This window comes from Podarcis gaigeae (assembly GCF_964106915.1).
Source record: "Podarcis gaigeae genome assembly, chromosome: 9".
Lineage (NCBI taxonomy): Eukaryota > Metazoa > Chordata > Lepidosauria > Squamata > Lacertidae > Podarcis > Podarcis gaigeae.
Window position 1 is genome coordinate 6,668,329 of NC_139685.1, and position 26,846 is coordinate 6,695,174.

At 47.5% G+C, this 26,846-nt stretch overlaps 1 protein-coding gene across 6 annotated transcripts in view; it reads right to left on the bottom strand.

The window, feature by feature from the left end:
- The window catches only part of CCDC33 (coiled-coil domain containing 33), a 203,543-nt gene that overhangs the window by 123,856 nt on the left and 52,841 nt on the right, over positions 1 to 26,846 (bottom strand). For all 6 annotated transcript variants that reach the window (XM_083698199.1, XM_083698200.1, XM_083698202.1 and 3 more), the window contains one exon: positions 6,176 to 6,309. In XM_083698199.1, the coding sequence (XP_083554325.1) occupies positions 6,176 to 6,309 (134 nt within the window). The remainder of the gene's footprint in view (positions 1 to 6,175; positions 6,310 to 26,846) is intronic.

The window sequence follows — 26,846 nt, forward strand, 5'->3', positions numbered from 1 at the left end:
CGACTGGACCTAATGGTCAAGAACAGAGCCAGCCTGGCTTGGAGCCATCAACAGACCTCTACCCAGGAATGTGTCTAATCCTCTTTTAAAGTCACCCATAGGTGGCCAACCCTGCCTCCTCTGGGAGCCAGTTCCATGGTTTAAGAAAAGTAATCTTTTTTATTTGTCCTGAATTTTCCAACATACAGCCTCCTTGGCTGTCCATGAGTTCTAGAGATAGGAGAGAGGGACAACTTTTCTCTATCCACTTTCTCCATGCTCTGGATTTTTTAAAGAATAATTTTATAAACCTCTATCATGTTGCCTCTTATTCACCTTTTCTCTGAACTAAAAAGTCCCAAACTCAGCAACCTTTCTTTCATAGGGGAGTCACTCCATCCCCTTGGTTGCCCTATTCTGAAACTTCTCCAATTCTGCAGTATTCTTTTTAGGTGCAGCAATCAAAACTGTACACAGTAATCCAAAATCACAGGTTATCCCAATTTTTGTGTGGTTTTTTTTGGGGGGAGGGGCAAGAACAGGAAGTGAAATTTGGGGAGATTCTGATTTATTTATTTTTTAGGGAGGAAGAGGTCTCGCTGCGTTGGGGCAGCAACTTCCTGTCTGTTTTAAATGACATTTTGGAAGTCACCGGCTCTGCTGTTGGTCTGAAGCTGTTGCTCTGGTGCCTCCCTCAATATGGTCTCCATGAGGCAAACATGTCTCATCCCCATCCCTCTTCATTATCTCTTGTACCTCAAGTCACTCTGCTCGCAGGAGGCTTGACAAAGGAAGATTCCAGCTGCAGATCCTTCTTCAATAACAGCAGCTTGCTTTCGGTGTGACCCCATCAGTGAGGGGAGGGTGCGGGGGAATCACCAAAGCAACAGCACCTGAATAGACCCCTGATCAGCCGCTGATGATCTGCCAACAAACCTGCCCACCACACTCTCCCTCCTCTCTTTCACATCGCTCCCTCCTCTGTTCTTCTCATCTTGATGCAGGCAGACTCAAGCTGCTCCCTGACTTCAGCCACACTCCAGAAAATTGCGGGGATGTTGGCTGCCCACTATGGTTATTACACTTGTGTCAAAGGGCACGGGGCGGGGGATTATTGTGACTCTGCTGGGCCCCTCATCCACTCTTTCCCTTGGCCCAGGGACAGAGCCTCTCTGTACCGCAGAATAATTCCACTTCTGCTTTGCCAAGGTCGCCTTTGCAAAAGAATACAATGAATCCCACACAGCCTGCATTGCTGTAAAGGCCCAATCAAGCGAATGAGGCAGCCACCTCAGCTTACTGATTTCAGGCATCATAAAAGGTCACCCAATGGCTTTTAAATTCATCATAATTGCTGCTGCTTTTCCAGCTAGAGAGGGGGTGGGAGGTGCTTGTGGAATTTTCTGCATCAGGCGGCAAAAGTCACTTGACTAACCTTGGATGCTGTGTGTCAGGGGTCACTTGTGCGCTCCCCAGGACCTCCCAGGGCACCTGCTGCAAATAGTCTACATAAATATCCCTGCCAAAATCCGCCATGCACAAGAGATGTTTGCTCTTCAAGCTCAGGTCTAGTTGGCAGAGGATCAGCCTCTCCTGTATTGAACACCCCGGCCCCACTTAAACACCCCTGGATGCCAAGATTGCACACTCATCATCCCATCCATTCTGGACAGAGAAGAGGGGCAAAATGCTTCTTTATATGAGTGAGCAGAGCATGCTCACGTTGTTTCACAGTCCTGCCCCCCTTTCCTGTGCTTTTAGATGCTTGCAGGCATTCGGTGTAATGTTGTGTCCGTGTGGCAGACATGTTTTTGACTGGTGCCCAGAGCACACTCTCAAGATTACAAATGTGGCAACTGGCCCCAAAACATTGGTGGCTCCTAGGGTGGGTGGGTGGGTGGGCTCACCATTTGCATCTCTGCCTCAGAGAGCAAAATGCTTTCAGGTTGCCCTGAAAGAGAAACAAGCCTTTGGGGAGTTTGTTTTGAGATGGCTTGGTTTAGGGCAGGCATGGCCAAACTCGGCCCTCCAGATGTTTTGGGACTACAACTCCCATCATCCCTAGCTAACAGGACCAGTGGTCAGGGATGCTGGGAATTGTACAGTGGTACCTCAGGTTACAGATGCTTCAGGTTACAGACGCTTCAGGTTACAGACTCCGCTAACCCAGAAATAGTACCTCAGGTTAAGAAGTTTGCTTCAGGATGAGAACAGAAATCGTGCTCCGGTGGTGCGGTGGCAGCGGGAGGCTCCATTAGCTAAAGTGGTACCTCAGGTTAAGAACAGTTTCATGTTAAGAACGGACCTCCAGAACAAATGAAGTTCTTAACCTGAGGTACCACTGTAGTCTCAAAACATCTGGAGGGCCTGGTTTAGGGCTAAACTGAAATATCTCTCTCTCTCTCTCTCTCTCTCTCTCTCTCTCTCTCTCTTTCTCTCTCTCTCTCTCTCTCTCACACACACACACCTTCACCAGGGGCTTGCTATTTTCAGAGAAGAGGGTGAGCTACTGCTAGGATTTCCACATACACCTCAAGTAAGTCATCCCCTTTGTTACAAATACTGTACTCTCTCTTCTTAGGAAGAAATTTCTGAGGGTAAAAGCAGGTAGGCTCTCCTTTCTTGGAGGTTTCTACGTAGAGGCTGGATGGCCATCTGTCAGGGATTATTTAGCTGTGATTCCTGCATTGCAGGGGGTTGGACTAGATGACCCTTGGGGTCCCTTCCAACTCTACAATTCTATGATTCTGTGGTTCTAAGTATAAGCCTCTTGTTAAAACACTCACCGACAAGAGCAGGGTTCCAATAGTAGTGCTGTCGATATAAGCCCAGGTTAGTTGCAAATCATCAGTCTAGGTCCAAAACATGACCCACCAGCAAAGTCCAGCAACAGTCCACAGCCAATAGTTCAGGCAAGTTGCACCATCTTGGTCCAGAACGCCCAACAAGAGTGACAGCAACATCTACAGTACTTCAATTAATGCACTCCTTCAGTTTGGTCATAGACTGACTGGTTACCTGGCTACATGATGGAGTCATCAAGTGCCCTTCATCACACAGTCAGTTCCAACCGACATTGTTTCGCCCTTTAAAAGCATCGTCTGAATCAGTCCTCAATCAATGGACTGAACTGACTTACTTATGCCAGTGGACAGATGGAGACTGAGGCTGCAAGACAAAAAGTATGCACACAGCCAGCTTCTAGGTACCCCTGCCCATATGGGCCAGTCTTGCAAGACTCTAGGGTTGTGCGCTCATCTCACTCTATAGGCCAGGAGCCAGCGCTGTCCGCAGACACTTCCGGGTCATGTGGCCAGCGTGACAAGCTGCATCTGGCGAGCCAGCGCAGCACACGGAACGTCGTTTATCTTCCCGCTGGTAAGCGGTCCCTATTTATCTACTTGAACCCGGGGGTGCTTTCGAACTGCTAGGTTGGCAGGCGCTGGGACCAAACGACGGGAGCGCACCCCGCCGCGGGGATTCGAACCGCCGACCTGATGATCGGCAAGTCCTAGGCGCTGAGGTTTTACCCACCCGCGTCCCATATATATATATAAAATCCGGCTTGTGTAAATGAACGGCTCATCTGAATTTGATTTGCACCATTTAAGGGTCTGACCCTGAAAGAATACAGACTCTTGTCTCTCTCAATCGTTCCAGGCTAGGTTAGGTAGAGGAGTACATCAAGCGCTGCTTTATTTCACTTAAGCAACAGCTGTAATGGAATTACGAGGAGTGGGTTGTCTGGCTGCCACTGGCTTTGTTTCGCCAGAGTCTGGCATTAATCTAATTGCGGGCGCTAATGCCATTAGCATTGCTACAATTACCCACATAACATTGCTCAGCTTGGAACGATCAAGATAAAGTCACCAGGGCACATGGCCACTGCCTTAGAAAAATGTAAAAATTATCAACAATCATTTCCCCATCAGATAGATAATTGAGCTGGGAGATGTCTGTCTCTGTCTTCCTCTCTGTGTGTGAGTGTGTGTAAAGTAAAGGTAAAGGGACCCCTGACCATTAGGTCCAGTCGTGGCGGACACTGGGGTCGCAGCGCTCATCTCACTTTATTGGCTGAGGGAGCCAGTGTACAGCTTCCAGGTCATGTGGCCAGCATGACTAAGCCGCTTCTGGAGAACCAGAGCAGTGCACGGAAACACTGTTTACCTTCCTGCTGGAGCGGTACCTATTTATCTACTTGCACTTTGATGTGCTTTCCAACTGCTAGGTTGGCAGGAGCAGGGACTGGGCAACGGGAGCTCACCCTGTTGCGGGGATTCGAACCATGACCTTCTGATTGGCAAGTCCTAGGCTCTGTGGTTTAACCCACAGCGCCACCTGCGTCCCTGTGAGTGTGTGTAGGTGCGTGCAATTCTGTGTCAGCTGAAGGATTCAATACCCAAAAGATCTCTGCTTTCCTTTTTGAAAAAGAAGGGTTCTAGCCCCTATGGGACTCCAGTACCCATCATCCATAACCACTAGCCATGGTAGCTGGGGGCCAGCAGGTCCCCGGCAATATCTGGAAGGTCACAGACTTTCCATTCCCACATGCTCATTTTTGTCAAACAAGCTCAGCTGGCTTTTAAGGCGCCACATTTTCACCCGCGCTTACAGCCAGAGTGCCTCTAGCACAATGCTCATGCCGCCATCTTTTTCCAGTGTGAAACAACGACATTTGATGCCAGGGAAATCTCAGAAGCTGGTGTTAATAGGAAGTGGGGCTTGTAGAGACTGAAGGTGAGGCTTCTGCGTTCAGTGCAATTCTTACTCTAGTGTCTACAGAGAATTGAGTTTGCATTCAACAACACACTTTGAATAGAAACTGCTTCCTTCTAAGAGTGAGTGCTTTTTGCACCTGTTAATTTGTTATGCTCTTGAGAAAGGAAGAAATGGGACACAGACACCATATTTTTTCTGGAGAGATTGCTTTCTGTCTGAACCTCTGCTTGGGTAATATTGACAATGTCATCGTACTGAATGTCTTTTCTCAGAACCTATGGATACCTTTTATTGTTCTCTGTTTTTATTTCAAAATTTGTAATAAGAGAGATCGCAAAAAAGTGGAACCTTTTCTTTCTTTCCAAAGGCACTCAGAATCATAGAATCCACCCACTGCAATGCAGGCACCACAGCTGATTTGTGCCTGGTGGTTGGGAAGTGCTGGGCAAGGGGCTTTGAGGACCCAGCCAATGTGTCGCGCCTGCAAAGCCCCTTTCAGCCCTGCCTTTGCCTGGCTTCATATACGTGGCTTGGCTGAAATGGCCTCATGGACCAAACTGGGGAGGCCTGAGGGGCTGAACAGCTTGTGGGCCAGAGGTCTGTTGCCTCTGCTCTGGTGTGTGCTGCTAGGAGCAGCAGGGTGTGTTTTGGCATGCAATAGCTTTTCTGTTAGCCATGCACAGCTCTGTGTGGTAGAATATGCATCAACGTCCACACTGATAGAAGATAAATGATGAATCAGCAGTAAAAAGTGTGGGATGTGAAACACAAGATCAGTCAAGTACAACATTCCTAGAGTGAACATGTTTACACATGGGGAGGAATGTTTGTCCAGCCAGCAGGTAAACTTTCTGTTTTCTTCTGGGCTGGGACAGACTTCCTCTGCATGTGACTAGAGGTGGGCATGGCCTCACCTGTGCAGGTAATGACAAAAGTACAGGGCAGGGCAGCCATCTCTCTCTTTTTGACTACATGCATCAAAGAAGCAACATCTGCTTAGCCAAAGATGCCCTCTTGGCTTCCAGCCAAGAGAGGACAAAGGGACTGTCTCCTTATGAGATAGTTTCCAGATGCATGTTACTTTTCTAAGCTAAGTCTGCCTTCTGGGATCTGATTGTGAACAGAATGATATGTGAGTAAACCTTTTTATACTTTTGTAGAAGACTGTGTTGTGTCTTATCTTTTATGAGGGAATATGGGGGAAATACCAGGACAGTTATTATAGAGGCTTTAGCGAGCCTGAGCAAACGCATCCGCTGCAAGTTTAAAAACGGGGAATGCTACTCTGCTAAATTGTGAACTTGTTAATGCAAGTTGGAAAGACTATAATAAAACAATATATCCTCTCCTGCATCCCTGAACATTCCCACAAAAAGAGAGTGTTAAAAGCAATATAGCCTGGGCCTAAGCTACCACGTTAGAGGGCCTCCCACCCCCAAGAGGAGAGTGCCTCGTGGCCCTTTCCTGCACTGCACACCTTCTTCTCCTGCCTTCTCCTTGTTGATTTCCACAGTCACTGTCTCCTCCCAGATCGGTCTGTGGGTTGGCTGGGCAGACACGTGAGTCACGCCCTGGGCTGGCTGCTTGCTGTCTTCATCCGAGGTGGTTTTTCTAGGAGAAACAGAAGAGAAAGAGTCGTGACTTCAAAGCTGGGTTTGTTCACTTATTGCATTGACCACCTTTTTTCTCAAAGGAGTTTGATGTGGTGTGCATGGATCTCCCCCGCTTCATTTAATCCCCACAGCAATCCTGTGAGGTAGGTGAGATTGAGAGAAGGTAGTGGTTGACTCAAGGTCACCCACTGAGCACTCTTCAAAGCCTCATCTGCAAGGTCATAGTCCAAGACTCTACCCATTACACCACACTGACCCCAACAACTGGGTGGCTGATGCTGAGCAAACCATCACAGATCAAGGTGGACTTCGGCTTTCAGAGAAAGAATCCTGCACAGTGGCCCCAAGACTGCATTACAGATCAGTGTATTCCCAGGTTCAGACCTTTGCTCTGAGCTGCAGGCCTCCATCTGCAAAGTGCACTGTTGTCAGGACTGAAAGCCTTTGGTTCACACATTTCAAGGCGTAAGACTAGCATTGACTACAGCTTTATATGCTTTCAAACACCTTCCACTAGTCATGGCACAAATCTAGGTACCACACTGGATCTTATACAACCCATTGCAAAGCGGCAACATAATCCTTTTAATCACAAATACCAGGCCACTAAATCTGGGAGGCCTTGGAACAGCAAACAGAGGCTCTTTTCTGACTCAGGACGCATAAGCCTTCTTAATGAAATCAGAACTGAAAGGGTGTTTGAAAGTCTGCTTTATTTGCTTCCTCCTGCCATGGACTCTCAGGAGGGCAAGGCTTGATAATCCATTTCGTTGCTACGTGACCAAACTGGCCAGCCTGGGAACTGGGACAGAGCAGGACAAGGTCTTAAAGGTCATATGTCAAGAGGGTCACCTCTCAACCATAGATTCCTTCCAGCCATCCAGACAAATTCGCCCTCACCTTCGTAATGACACCAACATACCCTCCCACATTTCTCTGATGAAAATAGGGACGGCCCAATCCATAATGATAATTTTACTATTTATACCCCACACATCTTACTGGGGTTGCCCCAGCTACTCTGAGCGGCTTCGAACATATATAAAAACATAATAAAACATTAAACATTTTTAAAAAAACTTTCGTATACAGGATTGCCTTCAGATGGCTCAGGGGTCGGATAACTCCATACCCTCCAACGTTTCTCCAATGAAAATGGGGACATCCTAAGGAAAAGTGGGACACTCTAGGATCAAATCAGAAACTGGGGTGGCTTCTCTAAATTAGGGACACCCCTGGAAAATAGGGACACTGGGAGGGTCTGCACCAAACTGGGAGGGGTAGCTAATGTCACAGAAGACAGAATCGAGATTCGATATGATCTTAACAGACTGGAGAACTGGGCCCAAAGTCACAACATGAATTTCAATAGGGACAAATTTCAGGTTCTGCACTTATGCAGGAAAAGCCAGTTACACCAGTGTAAGATGGGGGGCACCTGGCTTGCCAGTAGTACATGTGCAAAGGATCTAGAGTCAGTGTGATGCAGCAAAGGTTCGATGGCCATCTGTCATGGATTCTTTAGCTGAGATTCTTCCTTTGCAGGATGTTGGACTAGATGATTCCATGATTCTATGCCTATTGGCTTCCTCCTCTTAGTCTCAGTGTTGCCCCTTAGAGCTCAGCAAGGAGGGAGAGGAGAGGGACTAAACTAGGCTGAGTTTGCTCTGTCCATGTACTGTTGGCCTCCTTGCCGTGCTCCCTCGCACTCCCACTTGGTACCAGCCACCTCTGCTCATGGTTCAACTCTGGCTTCCCACAAACAGCTAAGTAGCAGGCGACTCTGGGGTTTCCAGGGAAACCAGATTGAAACTGGAGAGCAGCTGCATTTTCAAGTGTCAAGGCTAAAGACTTGCCTGGTGCATGGAAGCTGCTCTAAACTTGAAGAAAAGGCCAAATGAGAACGAGAGAAAGAGGAAATGTGACTCATTTAAGCTGTGTGTGTGCGCGCGCTATTTCTTAAAGGGAAAACTACCTTCTCACAAAAGCTACCTGCCATCCTGAACACAGTTATAAGTAGCAAGCCCAATTCAATATGACGGGGCTTCTTTCTGAAAAAAACATGTAAAACTGGAAACAGGTAAACTGGCCGGAACAGTTGGAGAATTTGACACACACAAACATAAGAGAGAGAGAGAGAGAGACAGAGAGAACACATAGCAAAATGACCCCCTCCCCAAGTAAGCTTCAAAGCATTTTACAAAAGCCATTTCTGCCACATTGTCGAAATGCACAAATAATTATAAATACACCTTAGTTAAAACCACCACCAAGAAAACAATCCTGTTCTATGACGTGGCATGTTCCTTCTCTATCTTAGAATGCCATCACTGCTAGTAGGTACATAATGGGGAATCTATCACTCTGTCCCTTCTGGGAAACAGACATGTTTTACCTGCTTTCAGAGGCTTGCCGTGACCGCGTTTTAATTTTGGGCTTGTATTGATCCAGCTAATCAACACCATTATTTACACTTCCCTCTTGCCGCAGTGTTCCTTGGAAACAGCCATCATTACCAAGGTCTTTGCTATCTATTTATATGAGCGCCTATTATCACACACCAAAGAACTAATTCCCTGAAGGAATGGTGAAGAGGGGAAGAAGGTACTTGGGGGAGAGAGAGGCGGGGAAGGGAGAGGAAGGGTTAAGAACCCCCATCAAGGAGCATTCACAGACAGCACCACGAGCAGGAACCAGAGTGCTAATTAGCAAGTTCTCAGCATTTATATAGTGTTCCATAATTATCCCGTTTATGCTGTTTATTCTGTGCAAAATCTAAGGCAATCTCTTTCTTCTTCTTTTTTAAAAAGTGGCAAATACTGCCAGAGCAGATGAGAAATTATAAGAACATAGGAAGAGCCCTGCTGGATCAGGCCGATGGGCCATTTAGTTCGGGATCTTGTTGCGTGGCGCGTTCCCCCCTGTTCCCCTGCCCCCCGTGGAAATAAAGACACATAACACAATTATTAAGGTTAATGGGCTAAATAAGGCCACAACTTTATTGGTTACAGGTGATGAGCGGTATTGGCTTAGGCATTGGTCCTAACAGACTATATCCAGCTTCAGCCCGTCCGCTTGAAGTCCGGGAAGGGTTAACCACCAGTAGGGGGAGCCCTGCTGATGCACATCAACTAGGAACTCCCTTGGGGTCACCGATAGGGGGCATGCCTTAGGCCCTCACCTCCCTAGGCTTCGGACAGGGCCACGCCCCCCAGAATTCCTTTATCGGATTACCCATCAATATGCGGGGCAGGTGATAGCACTTCCTCCCCTCTTCCATCTACAAATCAATACCAATGCCTGATCGCCAATACCAAGAAAGTTGTGACAATTTGCTATGAGGTAGGCGAAAACCAAGTGGCTGGTGCCAATTTGCCAAGTGGAAAAAATTCCTACCAGGCCCCTCAACGGCGACCAACCGAGGTCCATAGCAAGGTCAAGGAACAAAAACCTTATAGGGCGGGAGGATGGGAAAAACAGGAACAGCTGGCAGGCGGCAAAGAGTGAGATCCCCGGCTGCGTCCTGGTTTAAATAGGGCAGGCCACGCCCCCAGAGCCAGCTGATTGGCTGGCCAGGGGGTGATGCGACCAGGGATTCTCCTCTGCAGGGCGGAAGTGGCTTTCTCAAAGTCAAAGTCAAATCTGTTTATTGTGAGGACCATGCCTGTGCACAAAAATCAACACTACAGTAGTTAAAAATATTAAAATTCATTACATACTATGCCAACAAAACCTTCTTCCCACAAGATAGAAAAGGAGGGAAAACGAGCAGCGAGTTAAACAGATGATGAAGGAGTCTTTACATTGTCGTCCATAAATCTTTCCCTGGCTTTCATGGCCTTCATCACAAAGACCGCTACCACATGGGTAATGCGTGGGTTTGCATCAACTAACAAAAATTTTACTCTATCTTCAGGACTGGTTATAGAGTTGGGTATAATTTGCAGCAATGCGTCCCTAAAGCCCGAGTAAATGGGGCAATAGAGGAAGTAATGTGTAAGATCCTCTTTAATTTTCATAGGGCAAGGACATAAACGATGTTCTACTGGGGTTTTTGTGTATCTACCGATCAGGTAAGCAGTTGGCAATGTTTGAAACCGTGCCATAGTGAAAGCTCTCCGAAGGGTGGGATCGGTGATATCCACCAAGTAGTTGGCACAGATTTTGACTGCTTTTACTCGGGGGGAACCAGTAGGAAAACCCAGAGTTTTTTTATCTTAGTGGAGTCCAAAAAGGCGTCTTTTTCAAAGATCCATTCCCGAACTTTATCAGGGCTCCACAATTTGAGAGTATTAAACTCAGGTAGGTTGTATCTGGATAGAATGTCTAGAAGGCTTTTATGCGAAGTGGTATTATTTTGTAATGATACAAAGGCTTGTTTAGCCAATAAGGTGTTCGGGGCATCTATGAGCTTGGTGAAAAAACGCAGGAATCTTAAGTGGGCCCTGGCAGACACAGAAGGTAATCCTACTTCCACTCTTAGGAGAGCTGCCGGAGTACTCTGAGGGAGGCCTAGAATTCTTCTGAGATAAAAATTTTGGAAGATTTCAAGCCGTTCTAACAGCTTCTGATTCCAACCCCAGAGTTCTACTCCGTATAACATCTGTGGAATCACTTTTCCAACAAAATTTTTTAGTGCCGGGGTCACCAGTTGCCCTCCCCTCGAATAAAAAAAGCTGAGCAGAGCACCAGTTGTCCTACGTGTTAGAAGGGCTACAGTCTTGAAGTGGGCAAGCCAGCTAGATGTGGCTTGGAAAGTGATACCAAGATATTTAAAAAGGAGACATTGTTCAATTTTGTGTTCATCTAGAGACCATCTAAATGTATGTCGAGCTCTAGTAAACACCACAATTTTTGTCTTATCATAATTTATCTTTAGAGAGTTTTGGGAACAATAAGTGGCTTTCTCACAGTGGCCAGCCAGCTGCGCCAAAAGGGAGCCAGCAAGCAGGATTTGAGCAGAAGACCAACACTCCCTTCCTGTGGTTCCCAGCAACTGGGATTCAGAAAAATTACTGCCTCCAGCTCTACTTCTAACCCTACCGCTATATATCCACTTCCAAAGCTATTCTAAGATTTAAATATGAACATATTTTTTCAAATATTCCTTAAACTTCTTCCAGTCTTCTTCCACCGTCTCTTCTCTCTGGTCTCGGAGTCTCCCGGTCAGTTCGGCAAGTTCCATATCGTCTATCATCTTCATCTGCCATTCTTCGATAGTTGGTAAATCTTGTTTCTTCCAATTCTTCGCTAGCAATATTCTCGCAGCTGTTGTGGCATAAAGGTAACCATTTCTTGAAATACGGCAAACACACACACACACAACCCCTTCAGAGTCAGAAGCTCTTTCTGAGCCCCTCCAGACAAAGCGAGGACTCATCTGGCAGCCTTGGAACTGGGCTGCCTTCGACACCAGATGGATGAGTGGCTTTGCCCCTTGTCCCTGGGATGTTCCTGTGCATCTCCCCAGCTGTTGCTCTGGGCTACTCTGCCTTTAAAATCCCCCCCCCCGCCAAGCTCCCCTCTCCTCCAAGCAATGAAAAATTAATGACCATTTCTTCACAAGCCATTTGATATCGCCCATCGCTGGGGAGGCTATCTTAATGGAGTCACAGTCCCCCACAACGTGTTAATGGGATGCCTGCTTTAGGGGGGAAATGCTGCCCTGCAACCACCCTGGGTCCCCCTCCTCCTCCTCCTCGTTTTTTTCCCAACCGCTTTCGCCTCTTAAGTGTAGCTGCTGGCATTTCATCCAGTAATTGGTCCTCTCTTAGCTTAGGCGGATATCTGGGCCTCTAGGAAAATTGCATGCTGCCTGATCACATGACCCTTTTAATCTCGCTCCCCTCCCCTCCCACTCTCCATCCCCAAAAGATCGGGTTGGACCACCAAGGCATCAATAATGGATGAAAGGATGCACTTTCCCCCCTCCGCTTTTCATGGCAAGGGGGAGGGGGGCAGGTAGAGGCAGCTCAGCAGACAGACAGACAGACAGACAGACAGACAGACAGAGCCCTCACTGTAGAGATCCTAGAAGCCAAACAGCACACAGAAATCTTTACACACCCACACACCCCACCTTGGGTGAGCTGGAGGCAAAGATCAATAGGGCCTGCTCAGAAATTCTGCTCTCTGCATACTCACACCCAAATCAAAGGAGCAGTCTTGATGCGAAGACCCAGAAGGAGCCAAAGGCTTCGGGCACATTGACTTGGCTTTTCTGATCACAGGCCTCGCCATGCAGGGAAGCAACTTGTCTTTTTGTTTTTAATCAGCTGCTCAGGAGAGCACTACATTTGGCCACAGATGCCGGCAGACCCACAAAGCCAAATCATGGTCTGCCTGACCCATTGGCTCACAGAGAACCATTGGCATGTGTGTTGGGGGGAGATGCCATTACAAGGGGGCAGAGGGCAGCACTTCAAGGTTGGGGGACGTTTTTCAGCCTGAGGGCCCCCTTCCCTTCTGTGGTCACGTGCCACTGATGGGCGGAGCAACACACACATTTGTGAAATAAGCTAGGGACTATTTGCAAACTCACCCCTTCTCCATCCTCTACCCAGGAAGGTCCTGATCCCTAGCCTTGGTCCCTCTTTCAGACTCTACCGTCTCACATGATCAATGCATCAAATGAACAAGTCTGCTTTAGCAAAGTTCACTGCATTGGTTCAAAAATCCCCAAGAAGGATTTCCATAATTGGCAGGTGAACTGAACGTGAATTAAGTTCGTTCGGTGACAGAACTTCCTGCAATTTCTACTTCATCTTCAAGTTTGTTCTCTTACGTTTTAAAAAACTCTTCAGATTCTTTGGGCCTTTAAGCTTAAATAACATAATTGCTAGGGAAACAAATTAAGCAAGTCACATCCCACTGATTTGAAGTTTTCTTCACCTCCACTTGGTTATTTTATACTTTGGCAGAGCAGCTTGTAACATTCTGAATCCTTAAAACAAAACTTTTTTTACTGAGGATCTTTTGGATTACCTTGAAGTGAACTGTGAGCCCTGGACATGAACTGAACTAGTTTAGTTTGGAAAGGGACAACTGTGAACTGGAAGCTGTCCCTTTGGGAGCATCTTGAACTCAAATTTATTCCTTTTTAAAAATGAACTTTCCAGCTCTGCACAGTCCCAAGCTGGAAGGGAAAAGAAGAGGAGCAAGACCCACAACTGGGAAACAGAGAGACGTAGTTGGCGTTACCCAGGAAGAGGCAAGCATTAAGCTTGTGGCATTCCAACGCAGCTAGAGGAGGGAATCCGGCCTCTGGTAATGAGCTCCGCAGGGGCTTGCTGCGCTGATCATAACGTGCTTAGAGTCCCAATGAAGACTGAAGGGGCATGAGGTGTGTGTTCCTGGGCAAATGGGGAGGAGAGACTGAGGTGTGTGCTCTAGACAGACCCACAACAGGCCAACCTAAGGGACAATGGGAGTGGTGGAAGGATGGAGCTATCGATGGCTACTAGCATTGATGGCTATGCTCTGCTTCTATGGCTGGAAGCTGTAATGCTTCTGACTACGACAAGGCTGTATATTGTCTCCCTGCTTATTTAACTTATATGCAGAATTCATCATGCGAAAGGCTGGGCTGGATGAATCCCTAGCCGGAATTAAGATTGCCAGAAGAAATATCAACAACCTCAGATATGCAGATGACACAATATTGATGGCAGAAAGTGAGGAGGAATTAAAGAACCTTTTAATGAGGGTGAAAGAGGAGAGTGCAAAATATGGTCTGAAGCTCAACATCAAAAAAACTAAGATCATGGCCACTGGTCCCATCACCTCCTGGCAAATAGAAGGGGAAGAAATGGAGGCAGTGAGATATTTTACTTTCTTGGCTTCCATGATCACTGCAGATGGTGACAGCAGTCACAAAATTAAAAGACGCCTGCTCCTTGGGAGAAAGGCGATGGCAAACCTAGACAGTATCTTAAAAAGCAGAGACATCATCTTGCCAACAAAGGTCCATATACCGTATTTTTCGCCCTATAAGACGCACTTTTTCCCCTCCAAAAATGAAGGGGAAATGTGTGTGCGTCTTATGGGGCGAATGCAGGCTTTCGCTGAAGCCTGGAGAGCGAGAGGCGTCGGTGCGCACCGACGTCTCTCGCTCTCCAGGCTCCAGGAAGCTATCCGCAAGCCTTGCACGCCCGGAGGGAGTTCCCCCTCCGGAGGACGCCCAGTGCTCCGCGCAGGTGTCTGCTAGCCTTGCACACTTGGGGATCTCCCCCGGGAGCCGAAGGCTTGCGGGCGGCAGCGCGGAGCACGGGGCACCCTTTGGAGGCCGCCCCGTGCTCCGCGCAGGTGTCCGCTAGCCTTGCACACCTGGGGATCTCCCCCGGGAGCCGAAGGCTTGCGGGCGGCAGCGCGGAGCATGGGGCACCCTTCGGAGGCCGCCCCGTGCTCCGCGCTGGTGTCGGCAAGCCTTGCGCACCCGGGGGATCTCCCCCCGGGAGTGCAAGGCTTGCGGGCGGCAGCCGGCAGCGCGGAGCACGGGGCGTCCTTCGGAGGATGCCCCGTGCTCCGCACTGGTGTTGGCAAGCCTTGCGCACCCGGGGGGCGCGTGGGGCGCCCTGAAACAGAGGGCTCCCCATGCTGCAGACTGTAGCCTGCCACCCGACGCGCGGGGCGCCCTGAAGCAGAGCGCCCCTCGCGCCAGGCAGACATGGGCCAGCCCCACAAGCTCGGGGGACAGCGGGGAGGCGCAGCACCGCCATCCCACTGTTCCCCGACCTGGTTTTGGGGGGGGAAATAAAGGAATTTCCCCCCCTTTATTTCCCCCCCAAAAAAGTAGGTGCGTCCTATGGGACGGAGCGTCCTATGGGACGAAAAATATGGTAGTTAAAGCTATGGTTTCCCCAGTAGTGATGTATGGAAGTGAGAGCTGGACCATAAAGAAGGCTGATCGCAGAAGAATGGATGCTTTTTGAATTATGGTGCTGGAGGAGACTCTTGAGAGTCCCATTGACTGTTAGAAGATCAAACCTCTCCATTCTGAAGGAAATCAGCCCTGAGTGCTCACTGGAAGGACAGATCCTGAAGCTGAGGCTCCAATACTTTGGCCACCTCATGAGAAGAGAAGACTCCCTGGAAAAGACCCTGATGTTGGGAAAGATGGAGGGCACAAGGAGAAGGGGACGGCAGAGGACGAGATGGTTGGACAGTGTTCTCGAAGCTACCAGCATGAGTTTGACCAAACTGCGGGAGGCAGTGGAAGACAGGAGGGCCTGGCGTGCTCTGGTCCAGGGGGTCACAAAGAGTCAGACATGACTAAACGACTAAACAACAACAACCAGTTGCTTGGAACTGCAGGAGGGCAGAGTTTCTCTGGCAAGCCACTGGGAGAGCAGGATGCTGGATTAGGTGGGCCCCCTGTGAACTGATCCAGCAGACTCCCCTGCTCTTTATATGGAAGAGTGCTCTTTGTGGCTGGGTCCTGCTTGCACGTTTCCCTTTGAGGATCTGGCTGGCCACGGGGAGAACAGGATGCCGAACTAGATGTCCCCACTGGTGACTGAAATAATACAGTGTCTGTGACTTCTAGAGAGGTGAAGCTAGCACCAAACTCAGCTCCTGCAACTGCAACCAGAGCTAGGTACAGAAGGGTATGGATAGTGTTGTAAACAAAAATCTGCCCTTTACCCCTTATGAGCCCATATAGAGTCCTCACGTAGGTTCCCTATTGGTAGGAGAAAATAACAGAGGCCAACCAGAGAATATTGAGAAGCAAAGCAGCTAGTAAGCCTGATCTTTATTGATCTGTTGCAACAGAGTCCTCACTCACCACACGCAGGAGGGAGGAGGAACCAAGAACAATGGCATGCAAGGCCTTATATAGACATTTTAAATTCCCTGCACTGGAGCTCAAGACCACCCCTCCATACATCATACCTACATCACAGAAAAGGCGGTCTACAGCAGAAATCTGAGTGCTTTGTTTAACTCCTGTCTGCCAGGTTACCTGTTCAATAGTCACTTGATTGGATTGCCTGGGGAGCTTGCCCAGTCTTTTGTAATGATAAATACTTAGTTCCTGAGCCAGGTCACAGCCTCACACCCTATTCATGTCTTAAATGTGCCCTTAAGACAGGGTTTGTGAAGGAAAAGACAATGGGGAGGCTTTTCCATTTTCGTTTGACCTTGTAGAGAAAACATTTGCTCAGTTGGGGAATCAGAATGGTTTCAGGTTGGTCTTCCTGTGCTGAGCTATGTACGTGCTCGGTTGGTACACTTATGAACATTACCATATATCTAAGACCTCAAAATTCCTATCACAATAGGTAGAAGTGGGCAGTGCCCACCCAAGGGCAGCTGTGGACAGGAGTCCTGCATTGCAGGGTGTGAACTAGATGACCCTTGGCTGTCCCTTCTAACTCTACAATTCCACAATTCCATGAAAACATGCACTTCCTCATCCTTCCCATTTTTACTCTGCACATCATTTGGCATGGGTCAGTACTGAACCAAGAGATCTCGTTCGGTTCTGCATTGCTTCCAAGGCAAATGCAAATCCCTTCCAAAGCCGCATATTCTTCCTGAACTGGTCTAGTCAATTTGGCCCCTCAGCAGTCTCTTGCCTCGTTTGCACCTCGTTCTGCTGTGCTGGTCAAGTGAGGCACAAAGGAAGAAGGAGAAGAAGAGTTTGGATCTGATATCCCGCTTTATCACTACCCGAAGGAATCTCAAAGCGGCTAACAATCTCCTTTTCCCTTCCTCCCCACAACAAACACTCTGTGAGGTGAGTGAGGCTGAGAGACTTCAGAGAAATGTGACTAGCCCAAGGTCACCCAGCAGCTGCATGTGGCGGAGCGGAGACGCGAACCCGGTTCACCAGATTACAAGTCTACAGCTCTTAACCACTACACCACACTGGCTACCCCGCTCTCTGCAGGAGCCCAGCATATTAAGCTGAGAAATTGGCATGCCAAGTTTGTTGTTGTTATTTGTGATATTTATTCACCCCCCTTTTCCAAAAAGGTGAACTCAGAGAAACTTGCAAAAGCAAGTGTGAAAATAAGAGAAATCACGAAGAGGGCTGCTCCTTTAGGGAAGTCGAACAAAGCCTGTACAGTACTTGCTACAAGTCTTTTAAAGAAAAAGCTTCAATGCATTTTAGTGCTGTTGATTTAACCATAATGCAGTTACTGGGTGATGTACAAATGGATATGATGAGTGAGCAGATTATCCTTAAAAGGTTCTTAATGGTTGAGGCAAAGGCACTGACATGGGAAAAAGGACGGAAAGCTAGAGCAGGCTGCCAGAGTCTGACCTGGTCCAGGCTCAGGTGGAATTTAGAGGGATGAAGCAAAGTGGATATGATCCGCCTGCAAGATACCAAGATTATCCATGTCTTTCTGCAGACGGGCGGGGGTGGGGGTGGAGAGAGAGCTTATGAATTTTATTGAGCAATAAATGTTTAATAGCTGTGTGATTTGCATGACAGGATAAGTAGAAAGTATGGATGAGAAATCCAATCTATTGGTGTCGCTTAAGCACATCATTACTCCACCAGTATGAGCAGTTCCTGCTTGTATTAACACACACTTCAGCACTGAGTAATAATGTTCACAGTGGGTGACAGATGCTGGGGAATGACATTACCCAGGCTCCCGGATCAAGAGGGTTGAAACTCTTGGGAGGGATTGATGTCCAAGCAACATCATTGGGAATAGGAGGAGAGGAATACCGGTTGAAAACTAGGTGCTGGAAAAGGCAGGAAGGGAGTGTCCTGTTTGCTGGTTTGCCACGGGCATCTTGTTGGCCATTGTAAGAAGAGGGTGCTGGACCATAGGGGCCATTGGCCGGATCCAACAGGCTTTTCTTTTTTCCCCCCCAAATAATTTTTATTCAATTTTCCATCCATAACAAAGAAAATAAAACAATAAAGAACATACAACACGTATAATTTCAGATTCTTAATTTCATGTTCCTTACTCTCCCGACTTCCTCATACCTCCCCTTTCTGCATTCTCCTGTCAAATTAGTAAGTTAACAAATCCCTCCCTTATTTTCGAATTAATTGTAAAAACATTCAATTTCTTCCACTTAATCATTATCGCTATTAACCCCTATTTTTTCTCATTCAACATCAATCTAGCATTCACTAATTTTTGAGTATTTCTTTAAATAGTCTTTAAATTTGCTCTTCCCTGGTCTCGGATCCTGCTCGTCATCTCTGCCCCAACAGGCTTTTCTTGTGGGATGCAAGAATCAGGTGCAGTCAAACACAACATGGCTAGAGTAGACATGAAGGTTATCTCAGTCCTCCAGCCAGAAATTCCTGCTTTCTAGGACTGAGACGAAACTTCCTATGGGCAACTTGAGATGGACATGGCCTCTCAAGAAGTAGAAAGAACCAAGAACCACAGGCTGGCGACCATCTTGTCTCCTCTTGTCTCTACTGATGCCATCTTAACAACAGCACTACTAAGATGCCCCCTTGGCTCCAGGCCAAGAGAAGAGAAGGGGGGGCTTCTCCCATAAGGAGATAGTCACCACATTTAAACTATGTTCTAACCTTTTAAGTCTGCCTTCTGGGAACCTTTGTGTGAACAGATGATTACTTGTGAGTAAATGTTTTATACTTTACAGAAGACTGCCTAGAGTCTCATTTTAGGAGGGATGAAAATACCAGGAAATATTTACAGAGACTCTAACGAGTCTGAGCAAGCTGTCTGCTGTGCGTGTGTTTAAAAGGGGAATGTTAACTCTGCTGATTTTGTTGAACTTGTACAAACAAGTTGGGATAGGATATCTTAGACAATATACCCCCCCCCCCGCATCCCTAAACATTCCCACATTTCTTAGGTTCTTAATACTGTTACAAGACACCCCAATCTCTGAGCGGTGTGAGATTCCAGGAGGTTCCAGACACTTATCCTTCGAATGAGGGACCGTGGAGACTGTGTTGTCTATATGTGTAAATAAATCATATATCCTGAACAACCTGAATCTAAGATGGAGGGGTTCACAGTGCTGACACCTCCAAAAGGTGGTATTGGGCATAGGGAGGGGGAAAGAGTGATTTTCTCAGTGGGGAAAGGACAGGATAATTTCCAAGTCTGACTCCAAATGAGCCCATGGAGTGGAAGTCAGGAGCTCTTAATTTGCTGAAAACACTAAGCGCAGCGACATGGCTGCAGTAGCTCTTCACAGACTGGAAGCAAGCAGACTTCGACCCAAACAAGAAACTCACTTCAGTCTCTTAGCAGAACCCAGATGCACATGGCAGCAAATCACCTGTGGGTCACTGAGCTAGACAAGTGCTTTCTCCTGGCAGCCACAACAAGTCCAAACCTCTCTAGCTCTCCTGCCACAGTGACCTACTTTTGCCTGCCACTTCGCGGCTGGATATTGAACGGCGCATTTTGACGTCACGCAGCTACACATGCATGACTGAGCAAGGAGTAGCATTTGGTTAGCATCAAACTGCACTCCAGAGAGATACTGAGACAGACAGACAAACAGCAAGTATATTTTCTGCATCTCAAGACTTGAGATCTTCTTGTGGTGGAAGGAAAGAGTAAAATGATGCGTTTTGCTTTTTATTTTATTTTAAAAGCAAAAATAAAAACTCAAGTGATATAATCCATACTTGAAACCGTGGCTCAGTGGTTAAAGCATCATGCTGAATATCCCAAATTCAATTTCCAGTATCTCCAGCTCAGGCTGGGAGCCTGTCTCATTTGGAACCCTGGAGAACTGTTGCCAGTCAGTGTAGAAAACACTAGATAGACCAATGGTTTGGCTCAGTGCCAGGCAGTTTCCTGTGCTGAAGACTCTTGACAGGATAGGAAATCTTTTGAGGAATTGAAGGGTGGGCTTCAATTACTGTTTTATTGCTGGGTGCCTCATCAGAACTTTCTGACATTTACTGTGATGGCCTGGGAATCTGATTCAGAGGCTGAACCGGAGGAATCCCAGCCTGCACAGGAGTCCCCACCTCCAGGACCGGCTGAGCTGGGGTTCGGTCTTGAACCTGAAGGGCCCTCACCTGTGCTGGATCCTCAGGAGCAGACACGAGCTGACTCTGCTCTGGCTCCAGAGGTGATCAAGGACCCATTGCCTGCAGGTGCTCCACTCTCAGCTCCGTCAGGGGAAGGTGAGGTTGCCTCTGGGTCCAGTAACCCTCCAGCCTCTCCTGAGCTGCAGAGGCTCAGGGCAGAGAGGCGGAGGGAACTAAGTTCTCACAGGAGGAGTGCTCGCCTTCAGGCCAAGAGAGGCGAGTCACCTGTGGGCCGGGACTGCCCTAGACCTCAGAGGAGATAAAGGCCAGTCAGCCCAGTCCCAGGTTGCGGGAGCAACAACGTTGGAAACCTGTTTCTGCTAGCACCCAGTCCTGTTTTTCCGGAGTTCCCGACCAGGCCCGGCTTCTTGCTTTGGACCTCGCTTCGCCCCTGACAGACAGCCTCCTTACCCTCGACCCAGAACCAGACTTAGACCACGCTGCATGGTAACCCCCCGGGACCACGCTGCATGGTAACCACCCCGGGACCAGCACATTTACAGTTGTTTGACAGCGGAACAACTTCCTTCCTTGGAATTTGGAGGTTTTTAAGCAGAGATGAGGTTGCCATCTGTCAGAGATGCTTTAGCTGTGATTTGTGCATTGCAGAGGATGGACTAGATGATCCTAGAATTGAAGAACTCTACAGTTCTATGATTCATCAAGCACGCCAAGGTTGAAGCCATCAACAGAAGGCTGCCTTTGTGTGAATAATGAATGCCTTCCGAGACCAGCAGAACCTCTGAGTGGAAAAGCAACCCAGCTGCTGCGTAAATTTGAACCCTATTCCTTCTGCAGCAGATTTTGAGACGCTCCTGGAGTCTCAAAAGCTCATTGTTCCCCAGATGCCCCAATTCTGCACAAACTCTGCTCCTCACTTCCAGGAGCACATCACAGGATGGCCGTGACAAATGGGAGATTTCATGGCAATATGGCTCCTCAAGGAGAGAGGAAAACAATCATTAAGGGGTCCTTGAATTTCTTTCATCTGCTCTGAAGTGGCTTAGCTAAAGTATTAGAACAAGGTTTGGAGGGGGACCTTTCATTTGCCCCCCCCCCACCTCGGTCTTGCATGCCTCACCTGCAGAAGGAAGCAAGGGGCATCTTGCTATTTCATTCTCACTGATCAGTTGCACTGACATCAACATTTCTGCATGTCCTTGCAACATGCACAAGCATATATGGCATATATGGCTGCATACCTATATGCATTCTGTATATATGCATACCTATATTCCTATACCTATATGCATATATATGTGTGTATATATATGTATATATACATATATATATGTATACATATATACATATGTATACATGTATACATGTATACATGTATACATATATACATATACATATCTCTTTTCCAACACATGAAAGAAACAGGACACGAAATTAATTTTGCAGATTCCAAATTGCTCTTTAACACGGAACATCACCACAAGAGAATAATCATGGAAGCCATCGAGATAGAGAAACACCCTCACAACATGAACAAGCGTGACGACACATCCCGCTTGCCAGACATCTGGAAATTAGCCCTCCCCACAAAAACTGACACCAGATCCAGAGGCACACAGAACGCCAACACCAATCAACCACACCAGACCCAAACCCAGACCCTCTCCACAGATGAATTACTGACACCATCCAGTAGCCAATCCATGGTGGCACCTCCGGATGCTGCACCCCCCTGCAATCCCTACACAGATCTGGCTGACACAAGCCACAAAACCACAGCTCGCCCCTATACACGAAGCCAAGCCAAAGCACAACTAAGTGCAATACAGCCATCTTCTCAGGAAAACTCTTCACAAAGTTCAAGAGGTCAAGACACAAAGACTTTAGCAACTAATCCACACCTAATGACCCACCTAAGTGGTACTCAGGATATCACTCAAGAAATCACTCAAGGTATCTCTCAAGTAATTAAGGAACAAAAGAAGAAAAGGCACACTAGCCTGGGAACTTCCTCTCTGCCCAGAACATTGGAGGCTAGACACCACACCCCCTCTACAGTATTTATAGGAACTCAAACATTGAGATCCCGCTCTGTTCCAGTAACAAGAAGCCGAAAGCACCAGCCTGAAGATGACGAGTGAGACCTCGTCGAAACGTCGCCTAGACACCCCAACTTTTACACGGGAAGACACCCGAGGACACCAAAACCTGCATATATACATATATGTATACATATACATGGGGGACGTGGGTGGCGCTGTGGGTTAAACTACAGTGCCTAGGACTTGCCGATCGGAAGGTTGGCGGTTCGAATCTCCGTGACTGGGTGAGCTCCCGTTGTTTGGTCCCAGCTCCTGTCAACCTAGCAGTTCGAAAGCACCTCACAGTGCAAGTAGATAAATAGGTACCGCTTTATAGCGGGAAGGTAAACGGCGTTTCCGTGTGCTGCTCTGGTTCACCAGGAGCGGCTTAGTCACGCTGGCCACGTGACCCGGAAGCTGTCTGCAGACAAGCTCCAGCTCCCGGCCTCTTGAGCGAGATGGGCGCACAACCTCAGAGTTGGTGACGACTGGACCTGATGGTCAGGGATATCTTTACCTTTACCTTTATACATATACATATACATATGACACATACACATATATATATGTATACATATATACATACATGTATGTGTGTGTGTGTGTTTGTGTATATATATATATATATATGCTTTCGTAGATTTTCACGGGTACAGGAATGCAGGTTTTGGTGTCCTCGGGTGTCTTCCCGTGTAAAAGTTGGGGTGTCTAGGCGACGTTTCGACGAGGTCTCACTCGTCATCTTCAGGCTGGTGCTTTCGGCTTCTTGTTACTGGAACAGATGTTCCTGTTCCAGTAACAAGAAGCCGAAAGCACCAGCCTGAAGATGACGAGTGAGACCTCGTCGAAACGTCGCCTAGACACCCCAACTTTTACACGGGAAGACACCCGAGGACACCAAAACCTGCATATATATATATATATATATATGCATACCTATATGCATTCTGCATATATGGCTGCATACCTAAGCAACAGAAATCGTTCGTATGGAAATCAATATGTATAAGAAGGTGTAAAAATAACGGGAGATGCACTCAGGGTGGTACATTTTGAGATGACAAAGGCTCTCTCAGCTGCAAGCTTTGTTAGAAGGGATGTCAGGGAATTTAGAAGTAGAAATTGCCGACACGCTCTTATTCATCTCACGTCTGGAATGGAAATCAATCCAGTGAATACGATTGGTATTTACTGTTGTTGTGGTTGTCAGTCTGCAAATGGCAAACAATGGATTATGGCCACGTCCCCTACATTGGCATCCCGTTTCCTTTGCAGTGTAATGAAAGGGGTGGGATAACGTAATGGCAACATCATAATTACTTAAGCAAGTTGCATAGTTTTGCCCCAACGGGCAGCAAGATGAATAAAGTACTTTTCGGCAGACGATGAATGGCATTGGAACAAAAACAGGGCTGCAGTGCAGAATGGAAAGCAGTGATAGAGAGCAATGCCTCCTTACACCCCTAATTGTTTTGACCACTGACTAGAGAGCAGGACCTTTGAAGTGGAGCTCTTGGAGTGGGCACAGCAGACAACAAGAGGCTGCCCTTTAGATAACTTTAGTCCCAAGCCATTAAGGGCTTTAAAGATCAGTACCAGCATTTTCACAAGGGGCGCGGGTGGCGCTGTGGGTAAAACCTCAGTGCCTAGGACTTGCCGATCGGATGGTCGACGGTTCGAATCCCCGCGGCGGCGTGAGCTCCTGTCGTTCGGTCCCAGCTCCTGCCCACCTAGCAGTTCGAAAGCACTCTTAGGTGCAAGTAGATAAATAGGTACCGCTTTATAGCGGGAAGGTAAACGGTGTTTCCGTGTGCTGCGCTAGTGCTGGCTCGCCAGCTGCAGTTTCGTCACGCTGCCCACGTGACCCGGAAGTGTCTTCGGAAGGCGCTGGCCCCCGGCCTCTTAAGCGAGATGAGCGCTGCAACCCCAGAGTCAGACACGACTGGCCCGTACAGGCAGGGGTACCTTTACCTTTACCAGCATTTTCAGCTGGGCCCAGAAGCCAATATAAATGGCGTAGAATTGGTGTTACATGTCCTGATTTCCCCCCCCCCCCATTTTGTAAACCACTTTGAGGTTGTTTGGTTTTGTTATAAGAATTTTATGGTCATATATATAAAAAATAAATGTTCATAACTGTGTGTATATATATATATATATATATATATATATATATATATATACCACATATCTGAAACTCCACAGATTAGGTCCTGAACAAATTGACCTCAAATATTTCTCTGCAAGGTCAAAGTGGGAAACCTCCCCTTGTCTCTTTCCTCACAAATCCTGTCCTCACAAATCCTGTCTTAAGGGCACATTCAAGATATGAACAGAGTGTGAGCCTGTGACCTGTGTCCTAGATTCAGGAATTAAGTTGTTATAATAACAAAAGAGTGGCCGAAACCCAGATAATGCAATCAGGTAACTTGCCAGACAGGAGATAAACAACACACTCAGATTTCTGTTGTAGACCGCCTTTTCTGTGATGTAGGTATGATGTTTCTGGGGGGCAGTCTTGGACTCCAGGGTGGGCAATTTAAAATGTCTATATAAGGGCAGACACACTTTTGTTCTGGGTCCTCCTCCTTCTCCTGTGTGTGAAGGGGGCACCCTGTTGCAACCGTTCATAAAGATCAGGCTTACTAGCTGCTTTGCTTCTCAATATTCTCTGGGTGGCCTCTGTTATTTTCTCCTACCAATAGGGAACCTATGTAAGGACTCTATAGGGGCTCTTGGGTACCCCATAAGGGAAAAAGAGTAGTTTCCGCCCCTTATATCAGTTTTAAAACAAACAAGCAGTATATAAATTTTATGAAATAAAATAAATAAATAAATAAACACCAGGGTGGCCACATTCTGCCCCATTTGAAGATTTCAAAGCATCTTCAGAGGCAGCTGCACACAAAGAGCATTACAGAAATCCTGCTTGGAGAACCATATCATATAAATATAGTAAATAAATATTTTAATGGCGAAGAAGAGTTTGGATTTGATATCCCGCTTTATCACTCCCCGAAGGAGTCTCAAAGCGGCTAACATTCTCCTTTCCCTTCCTCCCCCACAACAAACACTCTGTGAGGTGAGTGGGGCTGAGAGACTTCAGAGAAGTGTGACTGGCCCAAGGTCACCCAGCAGCTGCATGTGGAGGAGCGGGGAATCGAACCCGGTTCACCAGATTACGAGACTACTGCTCTTAACCACTACACCACACCCAATGCATCATGTTCCCCACTCTTTATATGTGTATTCCCCCTTTCTTATGTCACCCAAGCAGACACTGACCACGCCTACACCTGATTAGACAGGTTCAGCAAGGCATGTTTTCACTCCAGGCCCTGTGTCGGAAGTGATGGTGCACTGTAACCCCACAGAGCTGCAAAGGGGGAGCTCCTGCCCCCCACAGTTCCTTGCACACTCCCCAACTTGTGTTCCTCAACTAATAATTACCCTCCTCCACTGGCTACTACAAACATTTTGATAGGATGTCATTAGGGCATTCCTCAGAAGCTGAAGTCCCACAGACCCGGCAAAAGGAACAGAACTCATTTCTCATCTCAGCGAGCCATGAACAGATGCACAGAGCTGGCTTTTACAACCCACCAAATGCTGTTGAGACCGCTTGCATCAGCGATGAATAAAATTAGAGAGGAGCAGGAATTAAAAGGGACATAATGTAATTGAAAACCAGGAGCCTTTGGGGGGCAATATCTGGGCTTCAATTGTTACGGCTTTCACTTCTTCAGCACTTCCACGGGGGGGCAGGAGGGGAGGAATGCATTGGACTGACCCTGACATGTCTTTCGCATCACCTCTGAAAGTCCTAAAAGAATGGCTGGACCAGTGTCCATGCTCAGAAATTTAGCTTTGACAAATTAAGCCCTTGCCTAAGGCTAGAGAGGGACGCGGGTGGCGCTGTTGGTTAAACCACAGAGCCTAGGACTTGCCGATCAGAAGGTCAGTGGTTCAAATCCCTGCAACGGGGTGAGCTCCCATTGTTCGGTCCCTGCTCCTGCCAACCTAGCAGTTCAAAAGGACGTCAAAGTGCAAGTAGATAAATAGGTACCACTCAAGCGGGAAGGTAAACGGCGTTTCCGTGCGCTGCTCTGGTTTGCCAGAAGTGGCTTAGTCATGCTGGCCACATGACCCGGAGGCTGTACGCCTGCTCCCTTGGCCAATAAAGCGAGATGAGCGCCACAACCCCAGAGTCGGCCACGACTGGACCTAATGGTCAGGGGTTTACCTTTTTAAGGCTAGAGACACCACAGCAGTAAGAGCCGTCCTGAGAAATTGCCCTGAAAATGTTACCTCTGTGCACACATATTCACATGTTTATGTGTCTTTTTGTTTGATAGTAGAACAATTGGAGAATTCTGATCCAAACAGAAACAGGAGTGGAAATTGCCCATGTTCATTGATAACGTCCCATGCTTGAAATAGAAATCAATCCAGCTGCTACTGTGCAATATTCACTGTTGCTGTCGCTTT